The sequence below is a fragment of the Podarcis gaigeae genome, assembly GCF_964106915.1.
Source record: "Podarcis gaigeae genome assembly, chromosome: 7".
NCBI classification, from domain to species: Eukaryota; Metazoa; Chordata; class Lepidosauria; order Squamata; family Lacertidae; genus Podarcis; species Podarcis gaigeae.
Window position 1 is genome coordinate 37,421,079 of NC_139683.1, and position 21,377 is coordinate 37,442,455.

Sequence of the window (21,377 nt, forward strand, 5' to 3'; positions counted from 1 at the left end):
ATATAATGTGATGTTTTCTTCATATTCCAGTGATTATTTAGACATAGGTTTGAGAAACCACGGGAAGTAGGAAGAGGGGCACACACATGTGCACATGCATACACACATATATGAGAAACCTTTTTCCTGTTTTTAAATGAAAACTTGATTTTAGTTTTCCACTTGTGGAAAATGCTCTGTGTTTGATTATCTTTACATACTACCATCTATATATCTGCTGCTTTACGTAGAATGAGACAACAGGTTCTTATGGGTTTACAATCTCGGTCTCAAAAAGCAATATGAAAGCCACTCCTCTTGATGATTTCAGCATAGGTACAGTGGTGCCCCGCAAGACAAACGCCTCGCAAGACGGAAAACCCGCTAGACGAAAGGGTTTTCCGTTTTGGAGGCGCTTCGCAAAACGAATTTCCCTATGGGGTTGCTTCGCAAGACGAAAAAATCTTGCGAGTTCCCGCGGGGTTTTTTTCGCTCCCCCCCCTTTCCTAAGCCGCTTAACAGCTGATCGCTAAAAGCCGCTAGACCGCTAATAGCGCTAATCCGCTAAGCTGTCAATGGGCTTGCTTCGCAAGACAAAAAAAACCGCTAGACGAAGAGAATCGCGGAACGGATTCTTTTCGTCTTGCGAGGCACCACTGTATGTTGGCAGTGTCTGTATATTTGGACTTGTTTAATACATAAAACAAGTGTATCTAGATTAGATTAACCCAGCAATGTATCTTCATGAAGAAAAACTAATGTATAATTTTTTAAATCATTTACATGCTGAGCTTAAATTTTGAAAATGCAGTTATCTGCATCTTAACAAATTATGCCTGTATTCCTGGAATATAGATCTGTAACACTAGGAGAATTCAGTAATAGTTCCCCGAAGCATTGCCAAAAAAGTACCATGTAGAAGATTTGTTTATTTGACTTGTTAGCATCTCACTACAAGAGTCTTTAAGCAGCTTACAAAAAATTAAGAATCAAAGGATAAAAACAAAAAAATACATTACAATAAAGCCATTACATTGACTGTTTATAAGACCATAGGATCCAGGCCACTGTGCATATTGCCTTGAATGTTTAAGTGCTCTAGTCATGACTGGCTGCCTTTTAGATGCTTCCTTACTTGCCTTTCTTGCTTCATGGTGCTTGTTACTTCTTTAATCATCTCATACATATGCCTAATTACCTAGGTAAATACAATCAACTTGAATGCTGCATATACCCTGCTGGCATCAGGAACAAAAGAAGGATCCATTAGTATCTGGGATGTTACTACTGCTTCTATCTTGCATCAACTTCCATGCCATTCAGGGACTGTCTCTGATGCTGCTTTTAGTCCCGGTATGTTATGTGTTAATGTCTTCTAAAATATATACATTGTGAAGAGAAAAATACTTCAGTCTGCTGCGAGATAATTCAGAGACATTCGTATTGAATTGATATATCCAGTGTGACCATAGGCTTGTTTATTCAGAAGCAAGCTCCAGTGTGTTCGGTTGGGCTTACTCCTACGTAAAGTGTGTGTAGGATTGCAACCAACTTGCTCCCCTCTGATTAGGGCTTTGTAATTTTAGTGTGCATCCACCCTCACTCTGCAGTCATACAAAAGACCAGAAATGAAGTAACCCATGAAAATTGGGAGTAGCTTGCCTACCAAACATCCTAATGTTAAATCATTTGTATTGCGTTTTTGGCCTGAAACAAAAAAGCCATCCAAATAATTTTGTTTGCTTAAAGAAACCTTTCTGCCAAGCCATGTAGAGATGTTTTGGTAAAGCAAGCCACCAGCTAAGTTGGATTTATAAGCACCCATCCAGTTGCCTATGGTAGTTTAAAAATAAAACACTGCTAGTTTAGATTATTTTTAAGAGGAATTGTGCTGATGCCTAGGAGGTGGTTTGTTCTTTACTCAAACAAGTAATTGATAAAGCTGCCTATTTTAAAACTACACACAAAGGGTATTCATACATAACATTGAGCAAGTGTAGTGTTAGTGAAACTGTAAACACAATACTGGAACTGTACATGTAATGTTAAAGTGTAGAGTCTGTTTTATTGTGTACAACCGTTGAGCTGTACAAATTAGTGTACACTCATATAAACAGTTGTTCATGTGTCAAGACAGCTTGTATCTGTGTTCAGTGTCCTATGTGAACAAGCCTCCTGTTGCACCACGTGAGTCGAGTTTTGGCACTGCAGCCTTTATGGTGCCATGCAATGGGATTTGCTCACTAGTAGCTATCCATAGAACTTAATGAGACCTGTTTATGGACTGAATGTATTTTGTGGGGTTGATTTAAATAATCCAGAGCAGTTACCTTGTTTCACAGATAGCCGGCACCTACTAAGCACAGGAGAAGATGGCTACTTTAAAGTGACAGATGTGCAAACTGGAATGATCATCTCTTCCATGCGCTCGGAGGAACCCCAAAGGTAAGTTTTGGAATGCACTGCTGTTTCATATAGGGATTTGCAGTAGAATCATGGATAGCCATCAACATGCATGCCCTCCAGATTCTGTGCGACTTCCATCAGTCTTGGGCAGCATGGCCAATAGACAAGGATGGTAGGAGCTGTAATCCAGCAGGCATTAAGTTCTTTGTTCCTGAGTTAGATCAAGTTATTCCAATGACCTCCATCAGTATTGGTGTGTTTAGATAGTGAAAAACATCACTTTATGCAATGGTGTGTGCGCACATGCATACATGGATACTTACATAAGAATGTATTGTGTATAGCATTTGCTCAAAGGGTTTAATGTATATGTCCAGTATGGTTTCAGATTGGATGGGAAACTGTGTGTTGAGATTCCTACATTGCAGGGGGTTAACTAGATGTCTTCTAGAACTTGGGCACACAGCAGCTGCTTGGCTAAAAACGAGGCTGAGGGTTGGTTTTAAGTAGCATTGTCTGACTCACTTGTGATCTAACAACTTGCTTTTTGCAGATGTTTCAAATGGGATGGCAACACCATCTTATCAGGAAGTCAGTCAGGAGAATTGTTGGTTTGGGATATTGTTGGAGGGAAGATAGTAGAAAGAATCGCAGGACATTCTGGTATGTGTGAAATTCTCAACTTTTAAAAATCTGCAAGTATACTTTGAAATCTTTTAAGTAGTGGGATATTAATATATTGATCCTGGTGTGTTTGAATGTATCATACCATGGGGCTCTGTTTTATACCTTAGAACTTAATGTGAAGTATTTTCCATTGTACAGCCTGAGAAACAAAAGGCCAGAATTCATCAAAATATGGATGTATAGCTGTGGCCCTAGAATCTGAAATGGCACCTGAAAGTTGGTTGCAATGATGATCTCTGGCTCAGGGCCTATAATATATATGCACAACAGTAGTGTGGAGTGCAGCTCTAGATGATTATGGGCAAATCTAGCAATGCATTAAACCAAATAAGACCAAGATTGAAAAGGATAATAAATGCTAAGTGAAACAAGTATCTGATGTACACCTGTCTCTTTCCTAGGTACTGTAACATGTATGTGGATGAATGAACGATGCAGCAGCATAATCACAGGAGGGGAAGACAGACAAATCATGTTCTGGAAACAGCAATACTAAATAGTGCCTTCTCACTCAAACACATATGGATATTTTAAAGTGAACTTTTTAAAGGACCTTCTTCGCAAGTAGCAATGCCTGCTGAAGTTCAAAGAGCTGAGATTGGGTCTAGCTCCACTGTCTAGTTGAAAACTGCAATTACAATGCTGAACTACAGTATGCACTTGTATTTCCTTATGAATGTTATTATTGCCTGTAATGCTTGTCAAATAAAGACTTATTTTTCAGTAACCAAAGCGGTTCTAACTTGCAACCACAGTAATCTACTTAACATTATTTGTCTATATTTTTCCACAAAATGGGGATAAACCTCAGGCCTTATCCAAAATACAAGTGTATCCTATCTCTGAATTTAATCCTGATAATTACAAACGTATCTTTACTAGTATCCTTGCAGCTAGATACAGCACGGACCACTGTCATTTCAGATGTTGGACTACAACTATCATTCCTGGCCTTTGGCCATGTAGATGTGGGCTGCTGGCTGGTCCAACTGCATCTTGCAAGCCCTGCTCTAATGCTCCTTTTAAAGCATCAGGATTCAGTTATGTAGAGAAGTACTTTTTAATAGGAACATAGCAGCATTCATTACCTGTAAAAATGGGGGTTAAGGCCTTTGTGTTTATACAATCCCACCTTCCAAAACTCCTCACCAGCAGACTGAAATGGCTATGTAATAGGGACCTGCAATGTAAACAACTTCTAACCACTGTAGAAAGCTTTAAAGTCTTGAGCAGCAGCCTTCAAAGAAAATGTCAGTTGCCAAATAGCTGTACACAAACTAATAAAATTCAGAAAGGCAAGAAATTAAGGTAACACTCTTTCAAAAGTAAAATGAATTATGTTACTGTACATACTGTTCAAAGCTAGGATCCACACCTCAACATGACACAGCTCACCCCCCTTTCGACTACTAATTAAGTTATTGGCTTGGGGGGGGGGGATTTAGGGACCGTCATCAGTATAGTTAGAAAATGAAAATCTTGTTTTTCAGACTTTATTTCTGTTTAACATGGTTAAGGCAACATAAGTTAAGCACATCAGAACAACTTGTAAAAGAGCAGCAGTAAGACAAAACCTAAATGCTCACCTGTGCTATTTAAAATGTCTATGGAATGATACGTTATGCTCAGTTTAACTGGCATGCTTTGTAAACATGGTTACTAAAATCAGCAGTTAACAAGCACTACAAGTCATAAATGTAAATATCCTTCCTAGCAGAAGGTAGTAGAAAAACTAATTCGTCTGAAAAAGTACAAAGGGCAGCAATGTGCTTGGATCACAGATAGCAAAAGACACAAGATACATTAGTTTTCATTCCAATGGCTTATATAAAGTGTTAAATTAAACAGTATAACCCTATGAAAAAGAGTTATACTGGTTTTTGTGAGACAAGTATAAGGCTACAAAATTCATAGTTTGAGCAAGGTAATATGTTGGATTGTGACATTCCCAGCCATAATAATGTAAATACTCAAGGCAGTATATCTGCTTTGGGCTTAAAGAAAGGCTCATGTGCAGAACGTAAAAGTTGCAGACTAAGTAGCCCATGTTTAGCGAAGTTCTCATTACAGATGCACCCAAAAACAGATTTCTAGACTTCAGGGATGGTGTGATCCATCAGGTTTTTCATAATGCTTGAAGCCATCCTGAAAATAATAATGAATCTTTAACAATGTGTAAAAAGCAGATTAATTCCAAAGCTGCAAAAATATCGCAGCAAGGAGTGCAACACTGGAGTCATTTGTTACAAGGCACAAGACCATATGCTGTAAACTCGAAAGCTGAAGGCAAGCTTACTGCAGTAGCTTCTCAACCCATTTCCTGGCAGCAAAAGAAAAAACTAAGTTCTACATTCCTTCACTCCTAGAATTAGTTTTAGTGCCAATAACACTTTAAAATCAATAGTGGTATGAAGCATTTATAAGCTTCATTCTAAGCTGAAATTTGCCTTTTCGTTTTGAAATTTCAAGAAGCAGCTTGACAAGAATAGTTAAAGATTTTCAGACTCTCTGCCACTGTTAGCCACATTTGTATAAGAGTTTAACACCACATGCATATTACATTTGTTGATATTTATTCTGAAGATCCTACAATCAAAGCATGTCTATTCTTTTAAGAGATTGTTAGTCTATTTAAATGGAGAAGTATTTTACACGTACCTCTTGATTATGTGTTCAAAAATTTGAGAAGGCATGATAGTGATGGTCACCACGTTTCCAGCTGATATTAGTATGTCTGCAATTTGGGCGTCCTATGAAGCAAGATAGAAAGTCATGAATTCTGACTTGAAACTTGGCACTTACGGATGTTATCGTGGATGTAGCTTCCACAATAGTTTTAATTATTAGCTGTCTTAAGCACTACTGAGGTGATAAATTCTATACACATATACACATGTACAGCTGGACTGGGGAATGTGTGACTCCCTTGATGTTGCTAAACTACAACTCCCAATACCCCTGACCACTAGCTATACCATCTGGGGCTGATGGGAGTCCTACATCATCTGGAGGGCCACAGGTTCCCCATTCCCTGAGGTAGTAGATAGTGTAAACAGCCCTTTCATAAAAAGCTGGACTATATTCTGGAATGTAGTTTGCTAAATTAAAAGTCTAAGCTCTCACTTAATCACCTATAGCAAACCCACAGCGTATCCCACTGCTGCCATCATTGCCTTCATACTACATGCTACTAGTTCTTCCAAACAGCAGAACAACTAGTAAGACAAAAATTATGTGTTAATGTCATTAATAGGGAAGTGAATGTACAATTCTGTTTAATTTCCTTTCACCAGCCTGAGGAACCAGCAACCTTTTTGAAAGAAAAGAGCCTGATCTATGCAGGTCTAGCAGCAAGAATACTTTGTAGGGCAAAAGGATCAGGATGTTTTAGCTGCTGTTGAATCTCTCTTCCCCAGAGAACCATGGAAGGTGGTTGAAGGTGCAATGACCCCTGACACACACTCCCAGGGACCACAGGATTGCAGGTCCTGTTTTCTATCAATCAAATAAATTTATATGGACAAGCTTTTGCATGTGTCTTCTGCCCATTTAGAACAATATCGCTTCCACTTTTCAAAATGCATTGCTTGCTGACTGTGTGTTATCTTGCATGTTACTCACCTTCAGGCCAATTATATTCTGACCATTTATTTCACAGATGTTGTGTTCTGTCAGAAGTCCATTTCTAGCAGCAGAACTGTCCTTTGCTATTGAAGTTATCTTTCCATTTTTGAATATAAAGCCAACATGCCCAGTACTATCCTTGTGCATGGTAATAGTTCGCTCAAAAGGCCTGTAAGAAAAACGTTCACGGTTTATTGTTTGGAGTATTTACTTAATGTCCTAAATCACTAACCTGTATCCAAAGGTATTAGGCTGTGTACACTTCCCAATTTTACTATTCTATGATTCTATGACACAGCAGTTTAAAATAGATTCAATACATCCCACATGTACATGCCTTTTGTGTCATCCATGTGACACTGTCATTATCCAAGCAACAATCCAACCTGGATTCTCCCAATCTGTAGTTAATATACACAGCGGTAACTTGGTTCTTGAATGGCTTAGTTCTCGAACAAATCGGCTCCCAAACGCTGCAAACAGGGAAGTTAGTGTTCCGGTTTGCGAACATTTTTCAGAAGCTGAACATCCGACGCAGCTTCCGCTTGAGCACAGGAATCGGAAGTTGCACCTGGTTTGCGAACGGTTACAGGAGTTGAATGGACTCCTGGAATGGATTAAGTTTGAGAACCAAGGTACCACTGTAATCCAATGTATAATCCAGACATACTGAAGCACATTGGGCAGTTGGGCTTTTACATGTGTGGTGTGTGTGTGTGTGTGTGTGTGTGTGTGAGAGAGAGAGAGAGAGAGAGAGTGAGAGAGAGAGAGAGAGAGAGAGAGAGAGAGAGAGAGAGAGAGAGATGTTCTGCTGGGTGCTATCTATTGCCACACATTCTACGTCGGTTAGCAAGGCACTACTTGGTAGGCTGCTGGCAGAGCCAGGCATGACCCATGATTTTTTAAAAAAAAAAATAGCTTAGGTGTTTTGTGCATGTCTGGTATTTTAGAAATAAAATTGGCCGAATGCAAAGGGAACCAAATATCTGAACACATGCCCACAATGGACCTGAGTTTTCTGGAACTCAGGGAGGGTGGGTAAATATTAATTTCAGGGAGGAGACAACACATAGTGCAAATCTCATCAAGCACCAGTCACTTGTGTGGACTGGAAAGCACTTGGGCAGATGAACGTGCACATGGAAAAATCAGATCTGTACATGGAAAAATCAGATATGTCTGACCTATGGGCATATTAACACACCTTTATGTGCACAACCTTTGGCCCTGACCTTAAGCTAGTCACACTAGGAAACTGAGGTTTGGGGGGGGGGGCAACACATTCAACTTCTAGGCACTCCTTAACAACTATGAAACTCCAAAAATGTCTAAGAAGGTGTGTAACATTTCTGGATGGTTTACCTGTCACGGATGATCATTGAAATTCTCTCTCCAGGTGCTTGCTTCAAAATTTTGTGGGCTTTATCAGAGCTCCAACCTGCACAGTTTTCACTGTTAATTTGCAGAACCTGGTCCCCAAACCGCAGGCCAACTAATGATGATGGAGAGTTGGCCTGAACCAACTGGACAAAAATACCCTAAACACAAAGATATGTCCACATATGAAAGTAAATTAACATCCAGTATCTTTCCAATGCATTTAGAGATAACATGCAAGAGCAGCACAGTAAAAAACGGAACACATGCAACACATACACATTCGGCAACAGCTACCGTTAAAAAGGGAGTGGGTGGGTAGTTGTGGTTTAAATTAACATGCACATACATTTCATTTTATTCTAGAAATATAATTAATTAATAAACAAGATATCCAGCCAATATTAGACTCTCTTAAGAAAGTTGAGTAAGCTGCAAAGTTGATTATCTGTGGAAGGGCTCCATTCAAGAATGCCAATGATTTTTGGCATGCTTGCTGAGGCTGATGAGAGTTGAAGTTCAGCAACATGTTGACAGCCACATGCGGATAGCTTTCCACACCATACTTTCAGCAGAGCATTATGAGTGTATTAGATTAGGAATCATTCATCTGGCAAGCTGAAATCTTATGTAGATGGTATTTGTGCATGGCTTCAGTTGATGGGGCTCATTAGGTGAATCTTACCCTGTATGTTTTGCTTAAAATCTGTTTTCCTACATGCTCATGCTGAGAAATGATCCAAATTGATGAATACCCACATTATTTTGATTATTTTAAATGCTTTGATGTTTTTAAATGCAAAGTGTTTTATTATATTTTTACTTGCAGATATGTACAATATTTTATATGATTAACAGTTTTAACATGACCAAATAGAGAAATAAAAAGAATCAGAACATTTAGTGAAACATGCAGATTCAGCCATAAAATTAACATCTAGATTAGCAATTATATAGCAACTTGACTGTGTTCAGTTCTAGACAGCTGAAATTAATGGGTCACTTTTTTATTTTTTTTAAAATCAGATTTATCATACATACATTGTCCACTGATTTAAGACGAAGTCCAATTTTTCCATCCTGATCTTTACACAGTATTACTTCACGGATTCCTTGCTTAATTTCCGCTCTGCGAACTCCAACATCATTTCCAGTTACTGGAGCCACCATGTAATTCACTGCAGAAGGGCTTGCAACAAGCTGAGAATTAGAAGACCTTAAAATAAGTAGACCTTACAAACTGGCAGAATAAAGTCTCATTCTTTTTCTTTAAATGGGACACACCCATGAGTGACTTCAGGACAACAATTTTGTGCTTTATAAAAGTTGTATTATTTTAGAATCCTTAGGATCCACAGGTATTGATGGGAGCAGAAGCCAACAAACTGGGTTCCCAAGGCAGACTCATTTGATGCACACCAACCTGCTGATTGGGGGTTTATTTCCAAGTTGTTGGATTCCTTCAGCCCTGAAGGAAATAATTCACTGCAACTAAAAGCAAACAAAATATCTCCCACCTCCCCACTTTCCTCAAAGCTCTGGGTGATTACTCAGTCAGTTTGGTCTAGTTTCTCAGAAAAGCTGGGTAAATCTGGTGTGTGTGTGTTGTTGTTTTTTTAAAAAATGTTGCAACTGTGCTTCTTGGAGGGTTTGAAGCCCCCTGCTATGACTTATTAAGGACACAATCTGACCCAGGACTTGAATCACCCCAATTTGTATCATCATTTGGGGTACAGAGAGGATGCACACCCCTAATATTTCAGCTCTTGCTTTTATAATGTTCCTTTCTTTTCTTTTAGCAAAATACAAGGAAACCTAAATTAGTCCTACTTAGATGGTTGATACTTACCCCCTGAGAATTTACAGCAGGCACCATTGCCATGTTTCTTTGTATCTCTTCTTCATTTAGGCTTAGACCCATATACTGGGCAAGTTCAGGATACAGTTTGGGATACAAGTCTATAGAAAGTAAACAAAAAAAAATGTTAAACTATTACTATTATTTAGAGCCTGTTGAGATGATACTTGTTCTTAATTTCACAGGTAAGAAGACAAGTATCCGACTGAAGCAATCCTATCCTCCCTTACAACATGCTGACAGTTACCACTGCACTTGGAGCTACTGGATTTACATACTGAAAGCTTATCAGGATCACTGACCAGCAACTCTCAGATTAGAAAATCCACATAAGGATTTTACAAGGTAGCCCGAGGACTGCCTTTAAAGAAAAAAAAATCTTTTTCAAAAAAGTTAATAGTTGCTTCAAGCGGCCACAAAGCACAGCTGATGCCAGGTATGTTGAAAATAGGGTTTCATATGCCACTGGGAGCAGTGACATACCTTCCCTCCCAGGAACAACATATGCAAAAAAAAAAACAAAAAAAAAACCTACCCTGTCATCAAATCCCAATGTTCCCGGGGGCAATTGAGGCTCCCATTGTGAATTTGTGCAGCAGCAGCTAGACTTTCTAGCCACTTGGAAAGGATATTATAGGTAAGAAGACAACATTCATTAAAAGGCAGCCCCCAGGCTGCTTCATAAATACTTTTAAACAATATTGTGCAGGGTTCCCCCCCTCAAAAAAGAATAATTTCACACATTTAATGCAGGAGGAGGATGGAACAGAAATCCTTATGAACACATGCAAAAGTAATTCAAACAGATTTAGACTGACAAGCACCCTACAAGCACCCAACTCCATTTAATTCTCTTTAAAGCAATTATCTTTATACAGCCTATGCTTATCATTTCCAGAGATCAATAAAAACCTCTCACTTCAAACCAGTGAAATAAATAGTTCAGCTAGAACTTGTGTTATGTCTATTGACTTTTGTTAAGGTTGTATTTTTTTGGTGCAATACATATTTAGCTTCTGCTACCTCATATTTTCTTAGCACTAAAGTAACTTACTTCCATGTTGAAGGGCGGGTACTGAGGCTTCAGATAAAATTGCTGGATTGGCTGGGTTTGAAGCAAAAGAGGTCTGTGCCTGCACAGGAAGATAAAGTAAAAAAAAACTTTTTAAAGTTTAGAAACAGACATAGTTCTATAATACAAGAGGCATGTGGGTTGCATAACCAAAAACTTTTAATTATGCCTTTAGGTTACATAAATATATATTTAGTTACAAACCAATATGTTCCAGTTGTTAAAAGTAACAAGTTACATTACGTTTGCTTGCTCAGAAAAATATCTGGATTTCAAAATGGGGAACTTATTTTCAAAACAATTTTCTAACCCGTTTAGGAGTAACTTTGTTTGAGGAGTGGGACTTAATAATGCTGAGGAAACACACGCCTTATTCTATAATAGCTACTTTTATCAAAACACATATTGAATGTGTACTACAAATACTTTTATTCTTTATCCTTTGCTTTACTTTTGAGTTTCCTTAATACAAATTTGGGAATTTATCTGATAAATAAAAACAGATCAGGCTCTAAAGAACTATACTAAAGAATTAGTTCCATACACCTAAGAGGCTTTGGATTTGTGACCCATTGTGCATGGTAAAGTTACTTTTCAAACTTTTCAAACAGAGTGAATTTCAAGGCAATTTGTGACAGTGTTTGGAACCGCAGCAAAAATAATTCAAGTATTACATCAGAAAGGTTCACAGGGTGCCTGCGTATCCATCCACACACACATACTTGGAGAGGCCTAAACTGTCAGAGCACACACTTAGCATAATTATTATAACAGCAGAAACTATGCACATAATTAAAAGATAATCTTTATACAGTGGTGCCCCGCAAGACGAAGGCCTCGCAAGACGAAAAACCCGCTAGACGAAAGGGTTTTCCGTTTTGGAGGCGCTTCGCAAAACGAATTTCCCTATGGGCTTGCTTCGCAAGAAGAAAGCCCATAGGGAAATCTCCGGGGACCTCTTTTAAATGCTAGCGGTGGGGAGCAAAGCCTTTCCCCCCCCTCCGGCCTTCAGAAGAGGTCCAGGAAGGCCGGCGGGGGCCGAAAGGCTTTGCTCCCCACCGCCAGCATTTTAAAAGCAGTCCGGGATAGCAGGGAAGCGCTTCCCGCTATCTCGGATGGCTTTTGAAGGCAGGAGGGGGGGAGCAAAGACTTTTGCCCCCCGCCCGCCTTCAGAAGACGTCCTGGACCTCTTCTGAAGGCGGGCGGGGGGCAAAAGTCTTTGCTCCCCCCTGCCTGCCTTCCGGGAGAGCGGAGAAACGCAGCGCTTTCTCCGCTTTCCCGGACGGCTTTTGAAGGCAGGCGGCGGGGGGGAGTAAAGACTTTGGCCCCCCACCGGCCTTCAGAAGAGGTCCTGGACCTCTTCTGAAGGCCGGCGGGGGGCAAAAGTCTTTGCTCCCCCCTGCCTGCCTTCCGGGAGAGCGGAGAAACGCAGCGCTTTCTCCGCTTTCCCGGACGGCTTTTGAAGGCAGGCGGCGGGGGGGAGTAAAGACTTTGGCCCCCCACCGGCCTTCAGAAGAGGTACTGGACCTCTTCTGAAGGCGGGCGGGGGGCAAAAGTCTTTGTCCCCCCTGCCTGCCTTCCCGGGGGCTTTTAAATCGCCCCGGGACAGCGGATAATTCCTCCGCTGTCCTGGAGCGATTTTAAAATGCTGGCGGGCGGCAGCGCTGCTGCCCGCGAAGCCTTCGCTGCCGCCCACCAGCATTTTAAAAACCCCGGGACAGCGGAGGACTTCTCCGCTGTCTGGGGTGATCTTAAAATGCTGGCGGGCGGCAGCGCTGCGGCCCGCCAGCATTTTAAAATCGCCCCGGGAAGTCTCCGCTGTCCCGGGGGCTTTTAAAATGCTGGGGGACGGCAGCGAAGGGTTCGCTGCCGCCTGCCAGCATTTTAAGACCGCCCCGGGACAGCGGAGAAGTCTCCGCTGTCCCGGGAAGGCAGGCGGGGGGGGGGGGGAGCAAAGACCTTCGCCCCCCACCGGCCTTCAGAAGAGGTCGGGGGACAGACTGTCCCCGGACCTGGTCTGAAAGCGGTTTTCATAGGAACACATTAATTGATTTTTAATGCATTCCTATGGGAAACCGTGCTTCGCAAGACGAAAAACTCGCAAGACGAAAAGACTTGCGGAACGAATTAATTTCGTCTTGCGAGGCACCACTGTATAAGAATATATTTTTATGTGCTGGTCTAGAATATACAGAAAGATGTTTTTCAGAAATAGAATTTTCAAATGGTTACTGTTTTGACCTTCAGCAAACATTGGTTTCCCCCATAAAATATATTTTGACATACCTGAATTACTTTGTCCACCTTCAGATCCTCCAGGGAAGGATACAGCGACATTTTCACAGAATTAGCCTGAAAGAAATAAAACAAAAAGTCTTAAAATGAACGAGGAAGTAGCACTTATATGCAAGTTGGGTTCAGAATTGCCTAGCATATTTTTACTTGATGCTGAAAAAACTAACTTTTTTCAAGTCATATCTGTGCACCATGCAAATAACAGCACAATTCCATGCAAACTTACTCAAAAGCAAGTTCAGCAATATACAACAGGTCTTACTAACAGGTAAACATCAATATAACTGCACTGTTACGTATGCTTTACAGCACAAGGAACTTGCATGGCACACAAGACAGTCTTGACGGACACGGGAAAGAATAGCCTTTCCATTCCTTGCAATGCCCTCTTATGCTGTCTCTATGCATACCAATTATACTTTCACACTGACAGAAATACAGTGGTACCTCTGGTTGCGAACGGATCCATTCCGGAGGCCCGTTCGCAACCTGAAAGGAATGCAACCCGCGTCTGTGCGTGCGCATGTCGCGATTCGCCGCTTCTGCGTGTGACGTCATTTTGCGCGTCTGCATATGTGGTGAAACCCAAAAGTAACCCTTTCCGGTCCTTCCAGATCGTCACGGGACACAACCTGAAAACGCTCAACCTGAAGCAAACGTAACATGAGGTATGACTTTATGGAGAAAGTAAGGCTCTCTTGTATCCATTGAAATTCCTTCACATGCATGTTTTGCACCTGCACTTGAGTAAATTGGTCCTCGGTTTTTTAAATATATACCGTATTTTTCGCCCCATAGGACGCACCGGCCCATAGGACGCACCAAGTCTTTTGGGGGGGAAATAAAGAAAAAAAATTATCCCCCCCCCCCAGGTGCTTATGGGGCCGGCAGCGGGGAGAAGCGCTCTTCTCCCCGCTGTTCGCCTGCATACCAAGTCCAGGGACAGCGGGAAGACATGCTGCGCCTCCCAGCTGTCCCTGGAGCTTGCGGGGCAGGCAGCGGGGAGAAGCGCTCTTCTCCCCGCCGCCCGCCTACAGGCCAGGTCCGGGGACAGTGGGAAGACGCGCTACGCCTCCCAGCTGTCCCTGGAGCTTGCGGTGCAGGCAGCGGGGAGAAGCGCTCTTCTCCCCGCCGCCCGCCTGTAGACCAGGTCCCGGGACAGTGGGAAGACGCGCTGCGCCTCCCAGCTGTCCCCGGAGCTTGCGGGGCAGGCAGCGGGGAGAAGCGCTCTTCTCCCCGCCGCCCGCCTGCAGACCAGGTCCGGGGACAGCGGGAAGACGCGCTGCGCCTCCCCGCTGTCCCCGGAGCTTGCGGGGCTGGCGGCAGGGAGAAGCACGCGTCTCCCCCGCCGTCAGCCTCCAAACCACATTGGGAGACAGCGGGATGGCGGCGTTCTGCCTCCCCGCTGTCCCCCGACCTTGTGGGGCTGGCGCTGCGGCTCTCCTGAAGCCTGCATTCACCCCATAGGACGCACACACATTTCCCCTTCATTTTTGGAGGGGGAAAAGTGCGTCCTATAGGGCGAAAAATACGGTAGTTGGTTATCCTATCCTAGAATGAATATCACACTAGAAACATGCACTTTCCATTACAATATCTAATGCAAATATGCAGCTCTTCAGCAGTCCAACAGAAATCAGATGTTTTGAGAGCTAGTCACCATTTGTAGGCACAAATGTATCTTGCAGAAATCTTATCAGTTGTAATTGATGAAAGAGTACTGAAAGAGCATTGGGGAGGCTGAAATTTGTTTTAAAACACTATTTTACAGTTCAGATTGTTATCTTTTCCCATCTACCCCACTAGAAGGGAATATTTGATTGCATACTGGAATCCTCACTTTCTGAATAGTAGCCAAGGTTGTCAATTTGAGCTACAAATGAATCCATCTTTTTACTGGGTTAATTTTACAGATTCCCTCCTCTCCATCTTTTCATCCAATACAAACTGACTGCACTGGGAGTCAAAGGGACAGTATACAGTGGTTCCTCGGGATGCGAACGGGATCTGTACCGGAGCCCCAATCACATCCTGAATGCAACGTAAGACGCGTCTGCATGGCTCGCGTTTTGCCGCTTCCGCGCATGATGTCGTTTTGAGCGTCTGCGCATGCGGCGAAACCAGGAAGTAACGCGCTCCGTTACTTCCGGGTTGCCGCGCAGCACAACTCGAACGCGCTCAATCCAAAGCACGTTCAACCCAAGGTATGACTATAATAGATGTGAACTAATAATTCCAAAACCTTTGATCCAACTCTACAATTCTATGATTCTATTATTCTCTCTTTCTACTTTTCTACTCTTTCCTGGATAAGTTTTACAACCATTTATTAGGAAGTATTATTCCTCCCCTTTCCCTATTAGGTTGGAGCAAAAAGAGAGTTGCCCTCAACATGCCCCAGGATATGGACAAATATTGGCTTGGTTTACTTGGTTCAATTAACCTTACTAACAACTTATGTTTGAAAAGAAACACAAAAAATTCACGCTAAAAGCCAAGCTTCTAAAATATTTCAGGATTTGCATGTAACCTAGGAGATAATTAGCCAGTAGCTAAATGCTTGGATTATGTGCGCACTCACCCCGCCCGCCCCCACAAGAGACCTTGGAAGTTGTTTAAAAACACAATATTAGAAGCTGCAAATCAGGAAATGTACCACAAGGACCAAGAGGATGCCAGCATGCTTAGAGACAAGAAGGCTTCCTTCAAAAATTTAAGTATCATCCAAATTAAGAGAACAAAAAGGAACACAAACTTTGACCAAAAAAGTGAAAGCAGACAAAAGGTTCTTAAAATATATTAGTAGCAGGAGAGTCTAGGGAGGTGGTGCGCTACAGAAGGATAGTAAGATTGCAGAGAAGCTGAATGAACTCTCTGCATCTGTTTTCATAATGCAAGATATATGACAGATCCCAGTGCCTGAACTAACTTTTACTAAAGGCAAGTCTGAGGAACTGAGGCAGATAATGGTGACAAGAGATGAAGTTCTCGCCCTTACTGGCACAATAAAAAGTGACAAATTGCTGGGTCTGGATGGCATCCAACCAAGAGTTCTCAAAGAACTCAACTGTGAAATTGCTGATCTTCTAACAAATGTATGCAATTTATTCCTCAGATCAGCCTCCATTCCTGAGGACTATAGTCAATGTAACACTTTTTAAAAAACAGATTGGGCAGGGAGAGAGGATCCTTCCTAGAAATTAAAAGCTAGTTAGCTTAACGTCTTTTCCCCCCCCCCCAAAAAAAACTGGTGTAAAATACTGCTAAAGATAAAATAACCAAGCATGCAGAAGAACAAACCTGAAACCAAGTCAGCATGGCTTCTGCAAGGGTGAGTCCTATCTAACATATAACAATTCTTTGAGAGCGTCAACAAGCATGTAGATAGAGGTGATCTGGTTGATGTTGTGTACTTGTACTTTCAAAAAGCTTTTGACAAGTTACCTCACCAAATATTCCTGGGTAACCTTAACAGTTGTTTAATAAAAGGAGAGGTCATCTTGTGGATCAATAATTGGTTAAATAGCAGGAACCAGAAAGTAGGAATAAATGAAGAATTCTCCAAATGGAGAATGTAGAAAGTGGGAGTCCTTCAAGGGTCAGTATTGGGACGTATGTTTTTAAACTTATTCATAGAGTAAGGAGTGAGCAACACAGTGGCCAAGTTTGCTGATAACACTGAATTGTTCAGGGTTGTTAAAAGAAAAAGACATTGTGAAGATCTCAAAAGAGAATCTCTCCAAACTGAATGAATGGACAGTAAAATAGCAAATTCAATTCAATGTAAACAAGTGTAAAGTGTCAGGGCAAAAACCCTTAAATTTCACATATATGCTCATGGGGTTTGAACTTGCAGCGACTGATTAGGAACAATAACTTGAGGTCACAGTAGATAGCCTGATGAAGATGGCAACCCAGTGCGCAGAGGCCATGAAAAAAGCAAATTCCATGCTAGGGATCATTAGGAAAGAAACTGAAATTAAAACTGCCAATATCATGGTGCCATTATACAAATCTATGGTGTGACAACATTTGGAATACTGTGGACAGTTCTGGCTGCCTAACCTCAATCAATTAATCAGTAAAACAGTAGAGTTGGAAAAGGTTCAGAAAAGAGCAACCAAAATGATCAAGGAGGTGGAGTGACTCCCCTATGATACATGGTTGCAGCATGTGGGACTTTTTAGAGAAAGGTTGAGCAGAAATGACATGACAGAGATGTTTATAAAAAATTATATATGGTATGGAGAAAGTGAATGCAGAAAATGTTTCCTCTTTCTCTCATATCACAAGAGTGCATGCACATTCAGCATAAATAACTTCTTCATCCAACACAGTTAAACTATGGAACTCACTCTCACAAGAGACAGTGACGCCCATCAACTTGGATGATTTTAAAAGAAGACTGGCCAAATTCATGGAGAAAAAGATTACCAATGGCTACTAGCCATGATAGCCATGCTCTGCCTCCAAAGTTGGAGGCAGTGATGTTTCTGAATATCAGTTGCTACAGGATGGGAGAATGCTCTTGTGCCCAGGTCCTGCTTGCAGGTTTCCCACAGGCATTTGCTTGGCTGCTGTGAGAGGATGCTGGATTTCGCGTATTTTAAAAAATGACTGAACAAATACAGCCAAAGTGTCAATTTATATCGAGAGAGAAAAAGTGGGGTTATGGGCAGGAGAAAAGTCTGCCAAAATATGAAGTACAACTTCATTCAAAAACAGTTACAGATAGGTAGCCGTGTTGGTCTGCCATAGTCAAAACAAAAAAAATTCCTTCCAGTGACTGACTTAGTTGACTGACTTAGTTGGTCTTTAAGGTGCTACTGGAAGGAATTTTTTTTGTTTTCATTCAAAAAGACTGTGTGTGTATTTCATCTAAGTATACATTTGGAACAGATGGCACAGATTCTCTAAAGCTGCAATCCTGAACACGCATACTAGAAAGTTAGCCTAACTGAAAACACACTTTCACATATAGGAGTGTGTTAGATAGAATTCAAAAAGAAAACAATTCCCATTCATTTTTCCAGAGGGGTAGTTGTGTTAGCCTGCTGCAGTAAACCCAATAAGAAGTCTCATGGTAATCAAATGTATTATGTATTATGGCCTAAGCTTTTGTGGACTACAGTACATCCCATCAGAATGCAACACCCACTAAATTCAACATATCTGTGGCTCATGAACGCTTATGCCACAATAAATCTGTTAAGTTTTCAAAATGTCTCAAGACTTTGTTTTGCTGTCGTCGTTGTCGTATCTGTGTGGGGTACACACACGCAAATGAAGAACAAGGTAGGTATTAAATACTGTAACGCAAAATAAAGGTTCGATGGATCCCTGTAGGGTTTGCTGTGAATATCAAAACAGATCCCGACTTTCAGAGGATGTAAATCACATGAGTGGAAAGAGCGCTGCGCCACTCACAGAAATAGGACTACATACTTCCTTCTCCCACCTTTAAAGTAAACAGTCTACGTAACGAAACCGAATGGACCCGAGTCTTGCTTCCTCCGCCAACCTCAACTTCGCTCTCTGAGCCAAAAGACAACCCTCCCCGACCCCGCGCTAAACCCCCTGCCCTTATTGGCCCGACTCCTCCCCTCCGATCTCAACCTTGTTCCCCGCCCCTCGAGGGAGACGGAGGTCCGCGTGGGCCGCCCGCCCTCCTTCCCTCCCACGGCAACGCCGATCAAAAGCCCGGGAGCCCCGCCAAGTTGCTGCTGCTGCTGCTGCTCCCCCTTCGCCCTCGCGAGACTCAGGAGAAAGGGGCTCGCTTCCGACGAGGCTTCCTGCCCCGCCACCCCCGCCGTTAAGGGGGGGGCGCAAAACACCCGCGCAGATACTGGGGCGTCGCCTCCCGAAGCCCGTTTTCTGAGCCGAGGCGCGCCTCTGAGCATACGGAGAGCGCGCTCCCCAGGGCCCGCCCCGCTCAGCCGGAGCCAGAGGGAGAGAAGGCAGGGGCCTGTTTCCGTCTCAAGCGGGCCTGGCTGAAGCCCCCGCGCCGCTTTACCGAGGGAGGGAGACACTGCTGCCCCCTCAGCGCCATTCAGGGCCCCCTCCCCCGGCCCAGCCGCCAAGGAAGAACAGAGGGCCCGGCCCGGCCTGCTTCAGGCCTCTCGCCCGCCCGCCCGCCCCGCTTCTCCCGCGTCCTCCTTAAAAGACGAGAGGCTCACCGAACGAGTCGAGGGCGACGGTTTCGATTCCCGGACCGTTAAGCGCTGTGAGGCGGAGGCTCTTGCTTCGGGTCCTGGCGTTTCCTCTATGAGGAGGAGGCGGCGCCAGGCGAAACACAAGCCAGCTGGCGGAGAGTCCTGCGCGCATGCGCCACCAGCGGCGGGAGAGGGGCGGGCTGGTGGTTGTCTTAGGCAGGCTTGCTTGATCAGGCTTGCTCGGCTCAGTGGGGCACCCCCCCCCCCCCAGCACAAGTCAGCTAGCTCGAAGCACGGGGCTCGCTTTGTGTATGTGTGTTAAGACATTTTGGCACAATTGCAGCTCTATCCCCACCATGGAAGAAGGGGTGAGGAATCAGGAACAAAGCAGGAAAGGATGTTGACATTGGGATCTGCTGTCCCCTGTGGATACCGCTGTCTGAGGCAGTCACCTCAGCTTGTCTCATTGGTGCCCTGGAATAAAGATCTACTGCCCCCTGTGGATCCTGCTACGCGAGGCAGCTGCCTCAACTTGTCTCATGGGTGGGCTGGCCCAATGTGAATGTCTAGCTGCCAACGGAGTGTTGAATTGGGGCTCAGCTCTTTCATACACACTTTAGCTGATGAATGTGCCCCATGTAGAGATGGACATGCTTTATTGATCATAAAGGTGTACATGGACATAAAGAAAGGGGGGACCTTATAGCAACATTGGTCTTTGAATCACATTAATATATTTTGAACAGCATTTATCTTTGTCAAGTTCACTCACTAGAAAAACAGTGTGACTAAGGTTTTGCAGTTTCCCATAAGTTCTGTAAAGCAGTCTCATGACAAGCAGCAAAGTTCCTCAAATTTCATGTGTGTTATGCATCATTCAAATAAGAACTTTCATAACAGCAGCTGATTTCTAAAGGTCATGGATTTCTAGAAGCAGCCCACTGTTGATGTCAGTTCATCTCCACAGTATAGCCGTTTTAGATAATTCTTTTTCACACATGAAACAAAAAATTGATTTCATACTTACAATACTGCATCTCAGTTTACTACCAGGCCAAGTTTACAATTTTTTTATTGACTTTTAATGCCCTAAGCCAGTGATTTTCAGTCTGTGTGCCATGGCACCCTGGGGTGCCTTGAATGATGGTCAGGGATGCCATGAGCAACACTGTCCCTCTCTCCTTACCTGCCTCCTCTGACACCTTCTTGCATCTCTGCCTCCCAAAGGCTTGCACAGCTGTTTATTTCATCAGCCCTGGCTGTAAGTTCTACAGGCAAATGGTGCCTCTGAGAGACATCTCTATTTGGGGCAACAGGGGGGGCAGCTCAGAGACCAGGGACGGCAGCAGCTGCTGCCCAGAGGACTCCCAAGAAGAGGGGAGAGGAGGCTGAGGGAACACTCCACAAGGGAGGGTGTTTGAAGAGGGTGAGAGGCTGCCAGCTCTGGAGGCAAGGGGTGACATAACGGGGCTCCTGAACCCCACAGAGGTGCCACAGAAAGAAATATAGTTGGTTAAGGGATCCGTGGATTCAAAAAAGGTTGAAAATTTATGCCCTAAACAACTTGGGCGCCTCCCTGATATATCTTTCCATTCATTAAGTGATTTGGATGAGGTCCTCCTGTTGTGTTGCAGATTGCTGATGTTCATATTGAGCAGGGTCTTTTCTGAGTTATTGCCCAGCTTGTAGAATCCTCTCCTTTCGGAAAGAAGATAAGCACCAGCTTGCTAAAAAGCATACTTATTGGCCCAAGCATTTGATGGTTGCTGGTTATTGTAGATACTGCTGTCCTCTGGATTTAATGACAGATTTTATTTAATTTGTTCTGTATTATTCCTGGAATCAATTTAATGAAAGGTGCTATAGAAGTGTATTCAATAAATAAATAAATAAACCTTCATGATCAAATTATATCACAGTTCTGGGG

The 21,377-nt window shown here is 42.9% G+C and overlaps 2 protein-coding genes across 5 annotated transcripts in view; one reads left to right on the forward strand and one right to left on the reverse strand.

The window, feature by feature from the left end:
- Nucleotides 1-3,799, forward strand: part of NSMAF (neutral sphingomyelinase activation associated factor) — a 37,118-nt gene extending 33,319 nt beyond the window's left edge. For all 3 annotated transcript variants that reach the window (XM_083747619.1, XM_083747620.1, XM_083747621.1), the window contains exons 28-31: nucleotides 1,182-1,332; nucleotides 2,322-2,424; nucleotides 2,939-3,048; nucleotides 3,474-3,799. In XM_083747619.1, coding sequence (XP_083603745.1) covers nucleotides 1,182-1,332; nucleotides 2,322-2,424; nucleotides 2,939-3,048; nucleotides 3,474-3,568 — 459 coding nt within the window. In that variant the 3' untranslated portion in view covers nucleotides 3,569-3,799. The remainder of the gene's footprint in view (nucleotides 1-1,181; nucleotides 1,333-2,321; nucleotides 2,425-2,938; nucleotides 3,049-3,473) is intronic.
- Nucleotides 890-19,631, reverse strand: SDCBP (syndecan binding protein). 2 transcript variants are annotated; one of them, XM_083748043.1, is made up of 9 exons: nucleotides 19,475-19,631; nucleotides 13,290-13,355; nucleotides 10,986-11,064; nucleotides 9,923-10,032; nucleotides 9,115-9,273; nucleotides 8,059-8,234; nucleotides 6,694-6,865; nucleotides 5,731-5,822; nucleotides 890-5,217 (listed from the first exon to the last, which is right to left on the reverse strand). In XM_083748043.1, the coding sequence occupies exons 2-9, from the start codon at nucleotides 13,338-13,340 to the stop codon at nucleotides 5,163-5,165; spliced, it is 894 nt and encodes a 297-aa protein (XP_083604169.1). In that variant the 5' UTR covers nucleotides 13,341-13,355; nucleotides 19,475-19,631; the 3' UTR covers nucleotides 890-5,162. The 2 variants fall into 2 exon arrangements, with proteins under 2 accessions (XP_083604169.1, XP_083604170.1); XM_083748044.1 differs by lacking the exon at nucleotides 19,475-19,631 and adding an exon at nucleotides 18,757-18,983.
- Nucleotides 19,632-21,377: the final 1,746 nt, after the last annotated feature.